General features: G+C 33.3%; 2 protein-coding genes and 1 long non-coding RNA gene across 3 annotated transcripts; all 3 read right to left on the reverse strand.

The window, feature by feature from the left end:
* LOC107612452 lies at positions 3,033–3,723 on the reverse strand. The gene is made up of 3 exons (XR_001613768.2): positions 3,594–3,723; positions 3,381–3,408; positions 3,033–3,160 (listed from the first exon to the last, which is right to left on the reverse strand). It is a non-coding gene; the product is annotated as an uncharacterized LOC107612452 (long non-coding RNA).
* LOC107613870 (protein Iojap, chloroplastic) lies at positions 5,153–8,584 on the reverse strand. Its single transcript, XM_016316046.2, has 5 exons — positions 8,231–8,584; positions 7,568–7,694; positions 6,432–6,570; positions 6,232–6,320; positions 5,153–5,638 (listed from the first exon to the last, which is right to left on the reverse strand). The coding sequence occupies exons 1-5, from the start codon at positions 8,477–8,479 to the stop codon at positions 5,517–5,519; spliced, it is 726 nt and encodes a 241-aa protein (XP_016171532.1). The 5' UTR covers positions 8,480–8,584; the 3' UTR covers positions 5,153–5,516.
* On the reverse strand, positions 14,119–15,171 carry LOC107611952 (protein DETOXIFICATION 45, chloroplastic-like). The gene is made up of 3 exons (XM_021108261.1): positions 14,967–15,171; positions 14,692–14,867; positions 14,119–14,490 (listed from the first exon to the last, which is right to left on the reverse strand). Exons 1-3 carry the CDS (start codon positions 15,169–15,171, stop codon positions 14,338–14,340), a joined length of 534 nt encoding a protein of 177 aa, XP_020963920.1. The 3' UTR covers positions 14,119–14,337.

The raw sequence follows: 16,967 nt of genomic DNA on the forward strand, positions 1-16,967 counted from the left end.
TTTTAATACTAAAAGTAAAAAAAAAAAGTATATGTATATATAACATTTTTGTTAATTTAATTTGCCCATTATTAATCTGAAAAATAAAAACAAATATTATTTTTGCCACGAATTCTATTGCTTGTTATATAATGTACATCAAAATTGCCAGAACAAAATTATTATCAACCGCGCATCCTGTATGAAAAAGTTGTGTTGATACTTGATATAGCAAATAATAATAAAAAAATTTCCAAACGAGGACGTTTATTTTAAAAGACAATAAAGTTCTTAATAAAAAAAATTCTTTTCATCTCTTGATTTTTATTTTGATGAGACTTTTCTGTCAATAATTTATTTTTATATTAACAAAATAAGTCTACATAACATATTAAATTATTAATTTATGCATTAAAAGTCAACTAAAATTTAGTTTTTTTTGTTACTTTTTCCAAAATTCTAAAAACCGAACCAATTATTAAACCACTCATATAATATGATTTTTAATCCAACTGATTTAATCGAAATTTAACCAAAAAAGTCATTTTATAATAAAATAATAAATAAATTATAAGTAAACACCGTAATGATAGTATTTTGTGAGAAAAACGTAATGGGTATAATTTGGTCTTAAGTTAATAAGGCAGGATTAATTATTACTCTAAAAAATAGTATAAATAATAGTATTAGGTATTGTAATGAATTATGCTGAATGAAATGAAAGTCTAGCTTCCCCTTTTAATTCTTTTCTCAATTTTGACACTAACAATTCTAATTCTTCCTCAATCACATTCACCAATTACCGGGCAATTTTCCAAAATAAAATGATTGGATGAAAGCTTTACCATATTACAACATTTGGAATTTGGTTACCATTTTGCGTTGAATCAATTTATATAGAAACCGTGGGAGCCAACCACGGATTCCAGATGCACATAAACCGTGGGAGGTAGCAGGGTTTTATGAGTTGGAAATGCACAATGTAAACCGTGGTAGGCAGCCACGGTTTACACTTTATTAATGAAAAGCAGAAACCGCTGGTGGTAGCCACGGTTTATGAAGAAGAAAAAGCATAAACCGTGGCTGGCAACCACAGTTTATGAAGGGCATTCAATGATCATAAAACCTTGTAACCTAGCACGGTTTATGTATAATGAAAATCTATATATATTCGAGTGAGAATGAAGTTGCTGAGGAGATCATTATCACAATGTCAAGTGAGGGAGAGAGTGTTCTTGTCTTAGTGCATTGCTCTGGTAAAATTAAAAAAAGCAAAAAATATGGTGTGAAGTTCACTGATAGAGAACCGTTGAGTGTATTTGTTAGTTCGTCAAACAGTTTGTCAGATTTGAAGAGCACCATCTTGCAGAAGCTTGGAGTTTTTGGGAGCAAGGTTGTGAAGAAGATCTTCTACAAGATTCCCATCGCTGTAGTTTCCAGCGGTGTGATGTATGATACATTCGTGTTAGGGGCTGACGAAGATATTAGGGTTCTATTTCATTGCGTGAGGAGTTTTCCTGAGCTCAGAATACACGAGTTGTATGCGAAGTTGGAGGTAACTCTGGATAGTTCTGGGGCATCGAATCCTGTTCATAGCTCGACTGCCGCTGGCGGTGCGTCTTGCTCGGTGCCAGCAAACCGGTTTTCTATTCCGCAGGTTGCCTCTCCTTCTTTTGCGGCTGATCTGGTACCAGCGGTTGCAGTTCCAACTGCACGTTCCCCTAATGAAGGGGTCCTGCAACAGGCATTTCTGGGGGAATCAGGTCGTGCCACAACTGTGGGCTCTGTCGACAGCCAGGTCACACGCGGAGGAACTGTGGCCAGCGAAGAGATACTGCTGGCGGGGATCATTAGGTTGTATTATTTAGGTTGATGCTGGGTTATCAATGTATGTTTAATTTCAGTCTTATAAGTAGCATTGTTGTTATTCACATGTTTATGTATCGTCCTGTAAGAATATTTGTTTCTTGACTTGGTATATTAAGAAAGCCTAATTTAGTGTTAATGTTGTTGTATTGTTTAGACAAATAAAGTAGAAACGACTACATCATTAATCATACTTAATAGTAGGATACATCAATTTAAGATACAACACCAGAAAGCATAACAAATGTTTAAACATTAATCCAACTACATAACGAAAGAAAGGACATAGACAAATGGGACATACATAGCTAACTAATCAGAGTCCTCGATCGTGTCACTGTCGTCATCCTGCAACTCACCAATAAGGTGACCTCCAGTGCCGCATAAAGGAGCACGACGAGCCCTCCGTGGTCTCTCATCCACCTGTGCCACCTGTGCCTGTGGCGGAACTACGCTGAAAGCCGAAGCTGGGGTACCTCCCAACGCGAACCATGGGTCCAACGGTGAAGGCGCAGGCTCGTTCAGGTCAACCGGCAAAGCTGGCTGTACATCCTGAACATGTGGCTGGTGCTCGGCAAACTGTGAATGTCCCTCATCCATCTGCGGCCTATAATGAGTGCCATCATTCTCTCCCAAGATGTCTGCTATATCTCTGAAGAACTCTGACTGACTCACAGGATCATCAATGTCCATACCGACGGCTACCTCCCACGGTTTATGTGCATTTGGAATCCGTGGTTGGCTCCCACGGTTTCTATATAAATTGATTCAACGCAAAATGGTAACCAAATTCCAATTGTTGTAATTTGGTAAAGCTTACATCCAATCATTTTAATTTGGTAAATTGCCCCCAATTACCTATCCACATCCGCAGCACCTATCGCTATTTATCCATGTCCTAATTAACGATTTCAGAGCAGAATGGTTCGCTAGATAGAACAAAATCCTAACGGTAGTAGCAATTAGCAGTATATATGGTTTAGTTTAGACACAAAAGAAGGTAGAGTAAAAGTTCAACCAAAGAGATCCGTACAAGAGAAGAGTATATAATCATCTTAACAATATGACATACATATATATTAGTAAACTAAAATGGAGGTGATCCAATGAAATTTAACGACGAAAATAATTCAAATACGACAATTAAAGAAAATGGGAGACAAATTGTAGAGACCTTGCTAAATCCTATGGTGACTTGTGAAAAGATGATGCAATAGACCTACTTCTTGCAATTGAAAGAAAGGTAAGATTTTGCTAAACGCTGCTTCTCGGCGGTGGTGGTGTTTACACTGCCGATGGTTGGGCTGTTGTCCATCTGAAAGAATGAAGTCCATCAGATATCAAAAACTCAAGAAAATCTCTATACATGGTAAGGTACCAACTGCAAGCTACTAAAGCTATAAAGGAACAATAACTTGCATTTTTTACCCCATAACTCTGATTTGGTGAGTCAAGATAACTATCTTCCAAACAAAGAAATAAGATAGAAAATGGAAGGAATAAGAATTTAATTAGAATACAAAGAAGGCACTCACCATGAATGAAAGAAGCCCTGTGAGTATGCTGCATTTGGAAATTAGAAAGTTCAGTATAGACCATTAGAAAGCTGTATAGACTATAGAAAAGTAACCAACATCTACAACTACTCTCAGATACAGGTTACTTGTGTAAAAGCATATAACCACAATCCAAAAGTTAAATGAATAGATTAAAAAACAACTCAGGATTCCAACTAAAATCAAGCTGACCTTGAAACAGACCATATAAGATTCCAACTTTCAGGATGAACTGCATGAGCAGGAGTAGCAAAACACAGAAATATTAAATCAAAATCAGTATCTCATAATATTAACTGACTTGTGCTATACCAGATAAAAGGACTTACAATCACTGAACCAGCAATAAAACAACAACCAGCAACAATGAAATCATGATCAGTGACAAGTAAAACAATAAAACAAATAAAACAATCAATTTCCCTAAACAATATAACAAGTTAACAACAACCAGCAACAATGAATCAATGATTATTGAGCAAAAATTAGTCAAATTACTTAAGTACAAACCTGACTCGGAGGCTCGGGCTCCATATCTCACTTGAATCGGAGGCTGGGTGGCTCGGTGGTCGGTGCTGTGCTGTGCTGTGGGCGGCCAGAAACGCTGCTGGGAAGAAGGCTTCGGCGCTGCTAGGCTGTGCTGTGCTGTGCTGGGTGGCTCGGTGGGAACTGGGAAAAAGGCTTCGGCACTGCTGGGAAGAACGCTGCTGGGTCCGTGCTCGCTGTCGCTGGGAAGAAGGCTTCGGCGCTGCTGGGTCAGCGCTTTTGGGAAGAGCGCTGCTGGGTCGGTGCTCGCTGGGAAGAACGCTTCGGCGGGGCTGCCAGGTGTTGGGAGGAAGGGCTTCAAGCTCGAGACTCTAGTGCAGAGAGCAAGAGTGCGAGACTGAGAAGAGAGTTGGTTTTTTTAGGGTTTTTAATATACTGGTTCGGTTCGGTTGGGATTTTTATTATCAGAACCGAAAATCGAATCGAACCACAATAAAAACAGCAAAACATGTTTTTTCGGTTTTTTTATTTTTGGTTTGTTCGATTTTTTATTTTTTCGGTTCGATTGGTCGGTTTAGATCAGTCCGGATCAGTTTTGAGTGCTGAGGGGCACACCCGCTTTTCTGATTTTTTTTTTTCTTTAAGCAAAACGGCATCATTTTGTTCAAATGGGACGTTCTGGTTTAGGTTTGACCGGCTGGTTCATAGCCGGTTCAATGATTCATATCCGATTTTTTTATTGGCGATTTCAAGTGATGAATCGAATCGTTATAATCTCCGGTTCGCAGTCAATTCGGTCCGACCTACGAATCCGATCCGTTTTTAGAATCATGTATTTTTCAAATATATTAGTTAAATTTATTGTGTAAGTAGAGAATATATTAGTAATAAACGTGTCACATAAGCATATTCCAGAAAGATTATTAATAGAAGAATTAATCAGTCTTACAAAATTAAATATCAAGAACTAAACTAGGTATTTTTTTTATTAAGCCTTGTAGTCCTTCGAAAAAATTATCAAAAACCATGATAATGCGCAATGCTAATGCGCAATGCGTGTATGTCTTTAAAAGCTTTTTTTCTCTCCTTAAACACACGGTGAGGATTTCAGTTTAGGATTTATGGAAAGTAAATTAATAAATATGATGAAACGGTGAAGCCAAGTTGGGATTGGATTATACTTACTAGGTATGGTATTATTAATTTGATAATTTTATTAGTTTGATAATAACCAGGTGAACGCCATAGAGATAGATTTCTGGGAGTGATAACAATAGAGATTAACAATATTCAATAAAATTTGAAGCTAGTAAAATTACACGAAAAATTTACAGAACGAGTTGAATTTAATCTAGTCTGAAAAGCTTTCTAGTTACTAGAACCCCCCTTATGCAAAACTATCCAATACAGATTGATTTCCGGGACTGATAACAAGTAATATACATGTTGGGGAAGGACTTATGGACGAATAAAAATTGCTATTATCGTTTCACCATTGAATGATCCACTAAAAACTCTTATGCTGATAAACGTTTATCCCATAATCTTGTAAACAAACCAAAATTGGCAGTGATTTTGTGTCTTCTCAAAGCTGGCCATGACTAAAGTTAATGGTATACCAACGTCTCCTCAATTGCAAAATGGTGGTTGATTCTCGAAAGGCAGCTCTACAGGTGTTGCATTACCATAGAACTCTTCCAAGTTGTAGAAAGCTCTTTGAGGTGGAAGAAAGATGTGGACAACAACATCGCCTGTGATCAAGATGAAAATGAAGCTGGCATACATTGCAAGATTGCAGAAACAAGAACTAGCAAGACCATTGTTATTTGTTACCATTTATTGTTTGACTCAGTGGTGAACTATTGAAAATGTATCTATCTTAAAGGTTAAAATTTGGAGGAATTGTTGGTGATGGATGTTAGAGCTTTTTCGGAAAGCAAAGAGGGTTGGCAATTGTTGAATTTTTGTTGCATCTGTTGGAGTTCAATGTGCAATTTTAAGTAGTTTTGTGGTTGCTGGCTAATCTTTGGTACATCTTTGAGTGCAATGTCCAATCAAAACTCAAGTAGTTTCTCTAGTATACTGCAGAAAACTGAGGTGCTTTTATCTTTTGATAGGAATTCAAGTGCTTTTATTGTAGTGCTGCATTCTGTGGATATTGGATTATACTCTTAACAATGTACCCTTTTTGGTTAAATTAATATGTTAATCCCTGAAATTTTTAGAGACTTCCAAATAAATCTTCATGCTTCAAAAGTTTGTAATTGTGTCCATGAACAAAAACTTCGAAAATAAAAAAAATAATCAATGTAAACAGAAGATTCTGAGATGTGAAAACTCTAACCAAAGTCCAACAGGGTCCATGAGTTGGGTTTTGAGTCTCCAGTTGGAAATTTTCCATATTTCTTTTCAGCTAAATCTCTAATTCTGGACCTAAAAAGCAACATAAGCATAATAAACATTCTGCTTTTGACAATGCAAAAAAGACAAATCATTAAGCATTGCCAAGTAAAAGATACAAGGATCAATGATTAAAGTCCATACCCGATGGCATCAATTTGGGGACGAGAAAATGCCGTAGCTATGATAAAAAATCGAGTCCAGTAAACAAGAGGCTTCACAAACAAAACCTTTATATCGGCTGCCTTAACCTCACTTGCAACCTTGGCCATCTCCACAGCAACTGCAAACATCACAGTTAATAATAAGTTGGCACAGGATAAGCAGCAATATAATTGTAAATCCTCTCACCACTCACTCTCTCTATCTCTCTCTCCATGTGCCACTCACTTCAGAGTATATTTGTATAAACAAGAAACTGAAAAAGTTTTTCCAAACTTGAAAACTAGCCACAAGTAGAAATTAAAGATTTTACAGACAACATAGGCCAAACCTAGAGAGTGCTTTTCTATTCAGGCCTAAACCATAAAAGGGAGGATTACAGGGTACTGCATCTATAGGCAATATAATAATAAAAAAAACAATGAGAAAGTTCCAAGAATAACTTATCTCAAAGGAGAAGGCATATCTACATAGATCTTCAGCAGAGGATTCACCACTATAGAATGCAAAGATGGGAGATTGACAGAGGCATGACCAGAAGTTGAGAATACATGACTAGGTATGTGGTGGGAGGCAAAAAGTACATTAGATGTTTCATAGCCTATAAGTAGAAGTAGAGAAAAAATCCCTTCAAAAGTACTCAGATTTTAATAGCTTGTTATGCCCTGACATGACTGAAAATAGATGAGTCACAATGATGTTAGATGACGTATGTACCCAACCCTATTTAGTGAGCAAAGACTTTCTTGTAGTAATAAACCTACATGTAAACTTTAGGAATGAATTATTTTCGTATGCTTCTCATCTTATCATTTTGTCCCACCATCTGTGAGGCACACAACTTCTGGTTGTTGGGAAAAATTGTAATAGCATTTGTTCTTATAAAACTACTCTGGAGGCCATTCCTGAAAACATTTGCTACTGACCCAGATTCAGTGATTAAATTCCTCTACAGAAGTCTTTACGTGCAATTTACTAATTTTCATATTTCAGATAATCTGACCGATGATGGTGATAAAATTCAAGAAGAAACCTGATACAAGACACACGCCACTAAAAGTGATAGATTGCATATAAAAATGAAGTTGCAAGTTTAATATATTGCTTTTGACGCTTACACGATAGGCTTTCGGCATCATCATCAACCTCTGCAGTAGCAGGCTTTTGATCTTTCCTCTTAAATACCACTTTTCCATAATTTTTAAACAATTCATCATACATCTCATCTGTATCTTCACCTACATCCTGCAAAATTTGTCTTTCATGTTACCTGCATCATCATTCATTCATTTGCAAGGCACAACAATTTACAAATTCTCCAGATTTAGACATAGAACAAAACCTAAAGCATGAATCATTGTGAAAAAGTGAATGAGAGAAGGATTTTCTTAAGAAATTAAAGTGGCCATTAAATTAGTGTTGATTTAACTAAAGTTACAACCCCTCGTATTTCTCCATAAAATTTAATTTTTACTGATCTAACCGCAAATTATAATCACCTATCATGTAGATTATATATACTAGTAAGTTTCATAAAAATTGAACATCAAATAAGACTATATTCTAGCAATCCATATTCATGTACCGCATTTTACTAGCATTCAATCTCATATAAAACCAGCGCCATAATAAAAATCACAAGATACAAAAAGATTTTAGAAAAGGTGCAGTACTTCTTTTCCATTAGATTTCCAAATATTCTCAACAAAATAGCAAAAAAGAAAGAGAAAAGAGGAAGTAAGAAAATAGAGTAGGCATGAAAGTGAGAAACGACACCGTACCGAGAAGAAGCTGTCTTCAGCTTCTTTACCGAAGGCAAAGGTCAAAAGCGTGCACCTTCTCTTCGAATTCAACTTCAAGAACCGTTGCGAAGGTCGCTCCTTTGCGCGGCAAGAGCAGCTGAAGTGAATCCTGAGTTTCCGAGAGCGGTCCGTTTCAGCGTGGTAACCTAGCTGCCAGAACTCGCCGGAGAATATTGTCGGAACTCCGGTGGTGGTTCCGGCAACTGAGAACGTGGCGGAGGGTAGCATTGTGGTGGCCGTGGTGAAAACTGTAAGAGAAAGATTTTTTCGAAGCAGAGCGGAGAAGAGATAGATGAGAAAAGGATCACGATATTATTTTCATTTTCAATTATTGAAGAAATTAATAGAGTATAATTTTGAATCAGTGGTTTTGGATATAGACTTATATATCTTATTTTTGTAAAATTCAAAAAATTTAATGTAATTAATTTTTTTTAAAAAAATAAAAATGTACGATGAAAAATTCCTCAAGAACCTATTTGAGCATATACTCAAACTAATGTTATCATGCATGATTATGAAACTAAAAAATAAGTAAATAAATAACTATATGTCTTATCGTTAAAGATTTGAGTGATGATAAACTAACCATGAAAAAATTAAACTAAGTTTATACTTATAAAAGATACAATTCGTTTGATAAAAATATCTAATTATTAAAATTTTATTGAGTAAAATCTAACCCCAACCTTTAATCATTTGCTTAAATGACAATCTGCCTCTTAACAAAACAAAATTGACATTACGGTCCGTAACAACTTATTTTATTGGACGTTCTGACCTTTTTACTAATCTCTCTATAAAATTTTAACGGATCTATCCTATGTGTAATGTTAACTGCTAACGTGTCAAACAACAATTTTATAGTGACAAAACACTCTATTTACTGTGAATAAGGTTACTAGTTTGTATGAAACCAAAACGATTTGTTGCCTTCAATCTCCATTATGTTACCACCACTTTTTTCTCTTTTCACTCACTTGATATGATTGATCAAGGTGAGATCATAGCAATCAAAATAAAGTAAAACATTATAATAATCTCCCTCCATACTTAACAATAATTCAGATACAGGACACTTGCAGTAGGCCTTACAAGGATATTTGGAGAGGGTTTTACAGTCGGGTGGCCGGATCCTAGCCGGAGAGGGAATAAGTTAGGGTATTCAAGGGAATCGAAAAAACTTAACCCTGCCGGTGAGGCACCGAATAAAAAATACAAATGCATGAGTTAGAAGAAAAAGCAGTAGGCAAGGTCTTCAAGAGATTCGGAGAAGAGGAACCCTGCCGGTGAGTCACCGAAGAATACTAACGCATGAGGTAGAAGAAGAAGCAATGGGCCTTCCAAGGAGGGTTTTGCTTGGACGAATTCACCCCTAATTTTTTAATTTTGAAACATTTGGTAAAAAAATAACTATTTGCACATTCTACCATTCATATTGGAGTACATATACGTTAGGTGGTATAATGTAAATAAAATAGAATACAATGCAGTGTGAAAACATTTAATGAATCAATTAATGAACTTTTAAAAATTTTACTTGATCAACAGCTGTGATAGTGACACCTAATCAAGGGTAAATAACCCTTACAATTACTTTTGGTTTGGAAGAAATTACCATAATTAAATAGATCTCTAAAAAATTTTGAGTTGGATATTTTTGTCTTCTAAAATTTTTTTTACATTGATGTTGATGTTTCTTAATTTTATAAAAGTAAGATATATAGGTTATTCTGTTGCACCTTTAAAAATTTATTTGTCCAAATAAAAATGAATCTGATTAAAATATGGACTTATATATATTTACTAACAACGAGTCTAATTAAGATATAGACTTATATATCTTATTTTTGTAAAATTCAAAAAATTTAATGTAATTAATTTTTTTTAAAAAAATAAAAATGTACGATGAAAAATTCCTCAAGAACCTATTTGAGCATATACTCAAACTAATGTTATCATGCATGATTATGAAACTAAAAAATAAGTAAATAAATAACTATATGTCTTATCGTTAAAGATTTGAGTGATGATAAACTAACCATGAAAAAATTAAACTAAGTTTATACTTATAAAAGATACAATTCGTTTGATAAAAATATCTAATTATTAAAATTTTATTGAGTAAAATCTAACCCCAACCTTTAATCATTTGCTTAAATGACAATCTGCCTCTTAACAAAACAAAATTGACATTACGGTCCGTAACAACTTATTTTATTGGACGTTCTGACCTTTTTACTAATCTCTCTATAAAATTTTAACGGATCTATCCTATGTGTAATGTTAACTGCTAACGTGTCAAACAACAATTTTATAGTGACAAAACACTCTATTTACTGTGAATAAGGTTACTAGTTTGTATGAAACCAAAACGATTTGTTGCCTTCAATCTCCATTATGTTACCACCACTTTTTTCTCTTTTCACTCACTTGATATGATTGATCAAGGTGAGATCATAGCAATCAAAATAAAGTAAAACATTATAATAATCTCCCTCCATACTTAACAATAATTCAGATACAGGACACTTGCAAATTAGAAGCACTTTGTTTCAGTTAATTATTCATCCAAAAAAATATATTTTTTTTTTTTATAATTATTCTTTTTTCTAGATGTGTTGTTCAAAGATCAAAGTAACTAAATTCGACGACCAATGCGCTATTGTTTCTTGGATTACACCTTCCTACAATTGGATGAAAATTAATTGTGATGCTAGTGTTAATTTAAAGAGTTCTCGGGCTGAATTTCGGGTATGTCCTGCGTGATGCTTATGCCCTCGAATTGGTAGCAATTTGGAAGGCATTACCCTTGCGATGAATTTTGGTTGTCAGCTCATTTGTATACCGATTCTTTTGCATACCTTCACCATCATCAACGCTCAAAGTCAAGCTACTCGGATTGTAGAGGATGCTGATGTTTTGGAAAATATTAGAGAATTCCTGCACAGTGGATGTGTTGTGCACTTCAATCACAGAATTAAGCTATTTCACATTAAATGACTTATATAACAGTGATCTTATTTATTGTTATAAATATTGAATTAAATAAGTCATTATTATTTTTGATTCGGAATTAAATGAGAAAAAAACCAGAAATACTATTTTATTTGGGTTTTAGGGTTTAATAGGTACCATACTCAAATATAAATAGTGACGTCAGGATTTTAGTTTCCAACACACAAAAGCCACTTCCGTAACTCTTTTCCCATCAAAAGAATTATCATTTAACCCTATTATGGATACAGAAGACTTTGGTTGAGGAAGATCAATGAACTAAACTCTTTTAATCATGCTCATGAATTTAGGTACGCTTCCACATTTAATTATTTCTTTCTTAATGATTTAACATGGATGACCTTGGGGTTAAATAATTCCGAGAATTTTCAACAAGTTGTATCAGAGTCTTCCATGCTTGAATCGTTAAAAAGATCAATTTGATTATTGAATCATTTTTTTTATTAAAACGATTATATCTTCTTTTTGTTTTTGCCTTTTGTGCAGTGATCTTCTGTATACTATTATTAATAGTGCACCTTTGATTTTTTTATTTTGACTTTACAAATTCACTGTGAAATTACTTTTTGGCAAAGAGAAATTTATTTTTTCTTTTTCTTTTATTTGAGTTTAATTTGTTAAAAAAAAATTTATGTGATTATTTTTTTTATTAGAGACATAACATAGAAATTTTATTATACAAGAGAGTTGTTGTCTTCTTTGTTATTTGAATCATTTTTTTCGTGGATTTAATTTTGTGTTAAACAAAGAAATGAACAATTCATTAATAAGGACATCTAATGTTATGTGGTTCTTATATATTGTGGCTTATTGTTTACTTATTAATTTTTGTGTTATGTAAGTGTCTTAGATTTGTTATATAAGAAAATAAATAACAATTTGAATTATTGTACTTATCTATTTTATAAAATTTAGTTTTAGATTAAATTAATTGAACATTATGTAACTAAAGTAGCCTTTTTGTAAAAATTTGATTTATTTGAAATATTAGGAATATGAATAATTGAATATATGTAATTCATGCGAATATTGGTTAGTCCAAAGAAAGATCTATATTTGGCTGAATTACATTTACATATTGATTGTAACTATATGTTTGGGTAACTAATTAAACTTAAATCAATGCTTATTATTTGTACGTACAATTCGGCCCAAAAAGATTTTATTGTTTGGCCAAATAATAAACATTGAACCTTGTGTTTATTTTCTATTTAATTATGAAACCACTAATTGGAAGAAAGATTGGTGTTTGACCAATTGATAGAAAATATATGCGGTAATAAATAGGTATAGTTCTTAGATTTTCATGTGAACAATGAGTCGATCCAAAGATAGGCTTATTGTTTGACAGAATTTTGTTGAGAATATTTGGTAAGTCGCACTAAATGAATTTATGTGTGCGTAATTTATGCGAGTACAGATCGGCCCAGAGAAGTTTTGTACTTGACCAAAATTACATGCACATTTGTGGTAATAAACATGTGATACTTATTTGGCTCTATGTGAACAATAAGTTTGTCCAAAGATAGACATTATTTTACAGGATTTATTATCAATGTTTGATTACTGTATTAAAATACCGCTTATAAATTAATATTTCAGTCCAAAGTCTAAATATTAATGTTGCATTGGATATTTGTGAAGAATCTACCATTATATAAATTTTATTCATATGATATGTAACTTGTGTGAATATATTATTTTTTTTAAAGTTATATTTATTAATGTTAGTCTATTTTTTAAATAGAATTTTTTTTGCAATTAGAAAAAAGGAGACTTTCTGTCATTAGTAACTTATATTTCATCAAATTACTATCTCATAGGGTCTTTTGAGATAAATATAGTTGATGACTTATATCAATTCAGTGAGAGTAAGTATAATTTTACTATTCTTATATGTCAGCGGTATGCAGAATTATAAATAAGATTATATATTCAACTCTATGGGAAACAAGTATAGTCTCATTAGGTGCCTCTATAAAGTTCAAAAGTGCATAAAGTTTGTTATACTTCAGCAGTAGTTTGATGGATAACGAATTTGTTCACTTACAATTATTGTGTACTTTATTAGTATCTTTAGCAGTAGTTTGATGGATAACGAATTTGTTCACTTACAATTATTGTGTACTTTATTAATATCTTTAGCAGATATTTAAATCAGATAAAAATAATAGATCACTAAATAGTAGACAAATAAGTTTTGTTATAACAAAACATTTCATGTTCATACATATGAAGTGAGAAACTAAAGTTAGAGATCATTGTGTTTAGATTATGATTTTGTTGGATATCAAGATAATTTTGATCTATTGTAGATATATTAGTACGCTTAGGGGTGGGCATGGTTTGGATTTTTATAAATCCAAACTGGATCCATTTCAGAACCAGTTTTATGGTTCATGAAACCAAACCAGAACTGGATTGAAGAGAAAAACCGGTTCTAAATCGGTTTGAAAAAATAAAAACTGATTTTAAACCGGTTTTATAATTTAAATCCGATTTTACTTACAAACCAGTTTTAAATCCAGTTTTACGTATAAAATCGGTTTTAAATCCAGTTTTACATATAAAACCGGTTTTAAATCCGATTTTTTTAAATCCAAATCTAAAATCCGGTTTTTTTTAATCCAAATCTAAAATCTGATTTTTTTTTTATAAAATCCAGTTTGGCTAATAAAACTACTACTAATAAAACTACTACTACACAACCCTCCGAAACCTTTCCAAACCAGCACGGCAGCCCCTGATTTCCATCACCGTCAACTTTTTTGGCTAATAAAACTACTACTAATCCTAAAAGATATTGATTGCTATATATAAAATTTACTAAATTATATTGAAGCATATTATTACAATGCATAGTATGGCTGCAATGATCAACAATTTATTTTCAGTAATAAATTAATAATAACAATTTATTCATGAACCATTCAAAGGGATAAGAAAACATTAATTTTGAAGCACTAGATAGCAGAGTAACGTGTCAAAGCACATACAAAATATATAAAAATAAATAAAGAAAATAATACAAAAATCATTCAAAAATGAATGTAGCAAAGAAACAAAATTTAAACCAAGCACTTGCCTAGGCATAGAACAGGAGTTTTTGTATCCTTAAAACCACGGAAAATGCCTTGTAAAGCCAAAGAAAGTACAACAGCAGGAGCTCCAACTGATCTTAGAGAGAGAAATTGTATTGCCAGATTGTGTATTGGATTTTCCTGTTGTAAAGAATATATTCAAGTATTATTGAGTAGAGGATTACAGTTCTTGAACTATGAAGGGAAAATGAAACAATAGAATTTTCATCAAGATTATTCACATCTAAAAGTACCCCATAATTTATTAAGTGCTACAAGGGACGAGTGAAATACAACATCAATTACAAGGAAGGACTAAGGAGTGGTCAAGGGAAAACATACTGTTGATACACCAATCAAATTTAGAAATATTCCGGATCCAAGAAACAGAGCTAAAGCCTCAAAAATTCCAATCCCAAGTGCTAATAGCAAAGCAGTGGAGACAGAGGAAAATTGCTTTTTTCGATTGCCTCTTTCGAAGGATTTACCATTGCCAATATTTTGTATACCACTGTGCTCTGCAGGAAAATTCATTCATGGCATGAGTTGACAATGAAAAATGATAGCAAGCAACATATATGAGCTATGAAGAAGTTAACTGTGGACATAAAATTCACCCGAAAGATATTCTTCGGCAGCAGTTTTGGCTATGTCCTCGGCAACAAAAGATGTAGCAACACTTAGAAGGGGAATATTGAAAAGCTTTGATATGATGTTAAAGATGGTCATGGAAACACCAGCGGAAGCCAATTCCACAGTGCCTAAAAATAACGAAGAAGAGACATTTATAATTAATCCCAACATGCACTTCACTAATTTCATTGAATAAATCGGTTAACTAACCACAACCAACACATTCACTAAATCACTATCCTATACCTCAAAACAGCAGAACAAGACAACAGCAGTGTTTCATATCAACAAAATTAAGGTGGGGACTAGTGAAAGCAAGCACTCCTAAGTCCTAAGATCTTGAGTTGTTTCCATTGCCTATACTATAGTTGCTACTTGCTAGAGCGAGAGATTCAAGGCAGTAAATAATGATAAGAAAAAGAAGGCCAAGGAAGAACACAGTTAATGTTTTTTCAGAACAAAATTCTATTTACAACAAAAATCAGAACAACAAAGCCGGAAACATGTATAAGATAAGTTAGTTTTCTTCAACTAAATAATGATTTTTCATACGATTGCTAATTGAACCACAGTTAATACACTTCTTACTAAAGTTCTTGAATCAATGTCACCATTTGAAGTGTTCTTACTATCCCTCTTATGCAGCATTGTTCAAATTCATCATTCATCCCTGCAACTTCAACTACTAGTCTATCTAATTCTAATTCCTATAAGAGATTAGGAGATTGGTTGTTGGTTTTATTGGTTAGTTAGTTAGTGATTATAGTTAGCCTCTGTAACCATATTCTGTTATATATATATAACCAAGTAGCACAATACATATAGAACACTTATGTATTGGCTTAAATCAGCAAGTAGATTTTTTATGAAATCAAGTTTTAGGGGGGTTCAATTTGAAAATTCATACACCGTATATAAACAACTAGCGCTACATATATACTATATATATTATTATGGTACATGCATGAACCAAAAAAATAATAAATGAGCATGGCAATCAGTTCATCAAGGATTCAACTACTACTTAGTTTAATTAGATATTTTTCAACAAAAAGTGAACCACAGTGAAGAAGAAACTTACAGCAGGATCCATTGAAATGGAGAGTTCAAATGTTCAATACTGAGAGATTTTAAAATCTGCACATTCAATCCATTGAAGTGAAGAAGTCAGTATACTCATGAAGGAACAAAACAGAACAAATCAACAAAATAAAAAAAAAACCAGATAAAACTCAGAACTCAGAACCAAGGGCAAGGAGGAGGCTTACCTAAATTGATGAGCATGAGCTCCGGCGAGCCACCAACGAAAGAAGAAGAGAACCGAAAAAGAGAGAAGACAGAGTCACGAATGGGAGGTCGAGGCAGAGAGACAGAGTCTCGAATCAAAGTGAAGACTGAAGACTCGAAGAGGTAGAGGCCGACGAACCACCGGCAAGCTCCGACGAGAGGCAGAGAAGAAGAAATGTTGACGGTGGCGAAGAGTGGATTTGGTTTTGTTGAAGAGGATTTGTCGAAGAGGAGAAGACTCAAAATTAGGGTTTTTTTAGATCTGGATTTTAATTTGGATTTGGATCCGGTTTAAAATCATTTAAATGGATTGTATTAAAAACTAAAGTATAAAATAAATATAATTTGGTTTGAATTTTTTTGGTTTAAAATTAGTTTTTTTTTTTAAATGGTTTGGTTTGGATTTTTTTTAAATAGTTTGGATCCGATTTTTTTGTCCACTCCTAGTAGTTCATTGGAAGAGTTCTTTAAAAAAGTGTTGATAAGACATTTATTACTCTTTTCACTAAATTTCTTGAATATAAAACATCTTTTGAATGCATCTAATTAGGTGACTACAAATACATGTCACAAATTATGGATATATATTTAAAAGACCACTTGGATTATTTTATGATAATGTGTTAATAATATAATATTTTAAATTGTTATTAAACAAGAGAATTCAGAGTGTTTAAGTGACTAATGAGTAAATTAGC

Source organism: Arachis ipaensis, chromosome B08 (genome assembly GCF_000816755.2).
Source record: "Arachis ipaensis cultivar K30076 chromosome B08, Araip1.1, whole genome shotgun sequence".
NCBI lineage: Eukaryota > Viridiplantae > Streptophyta > Magnoliopsida > Fabales > Fabaceae > Arachis > Arachis ipaensis.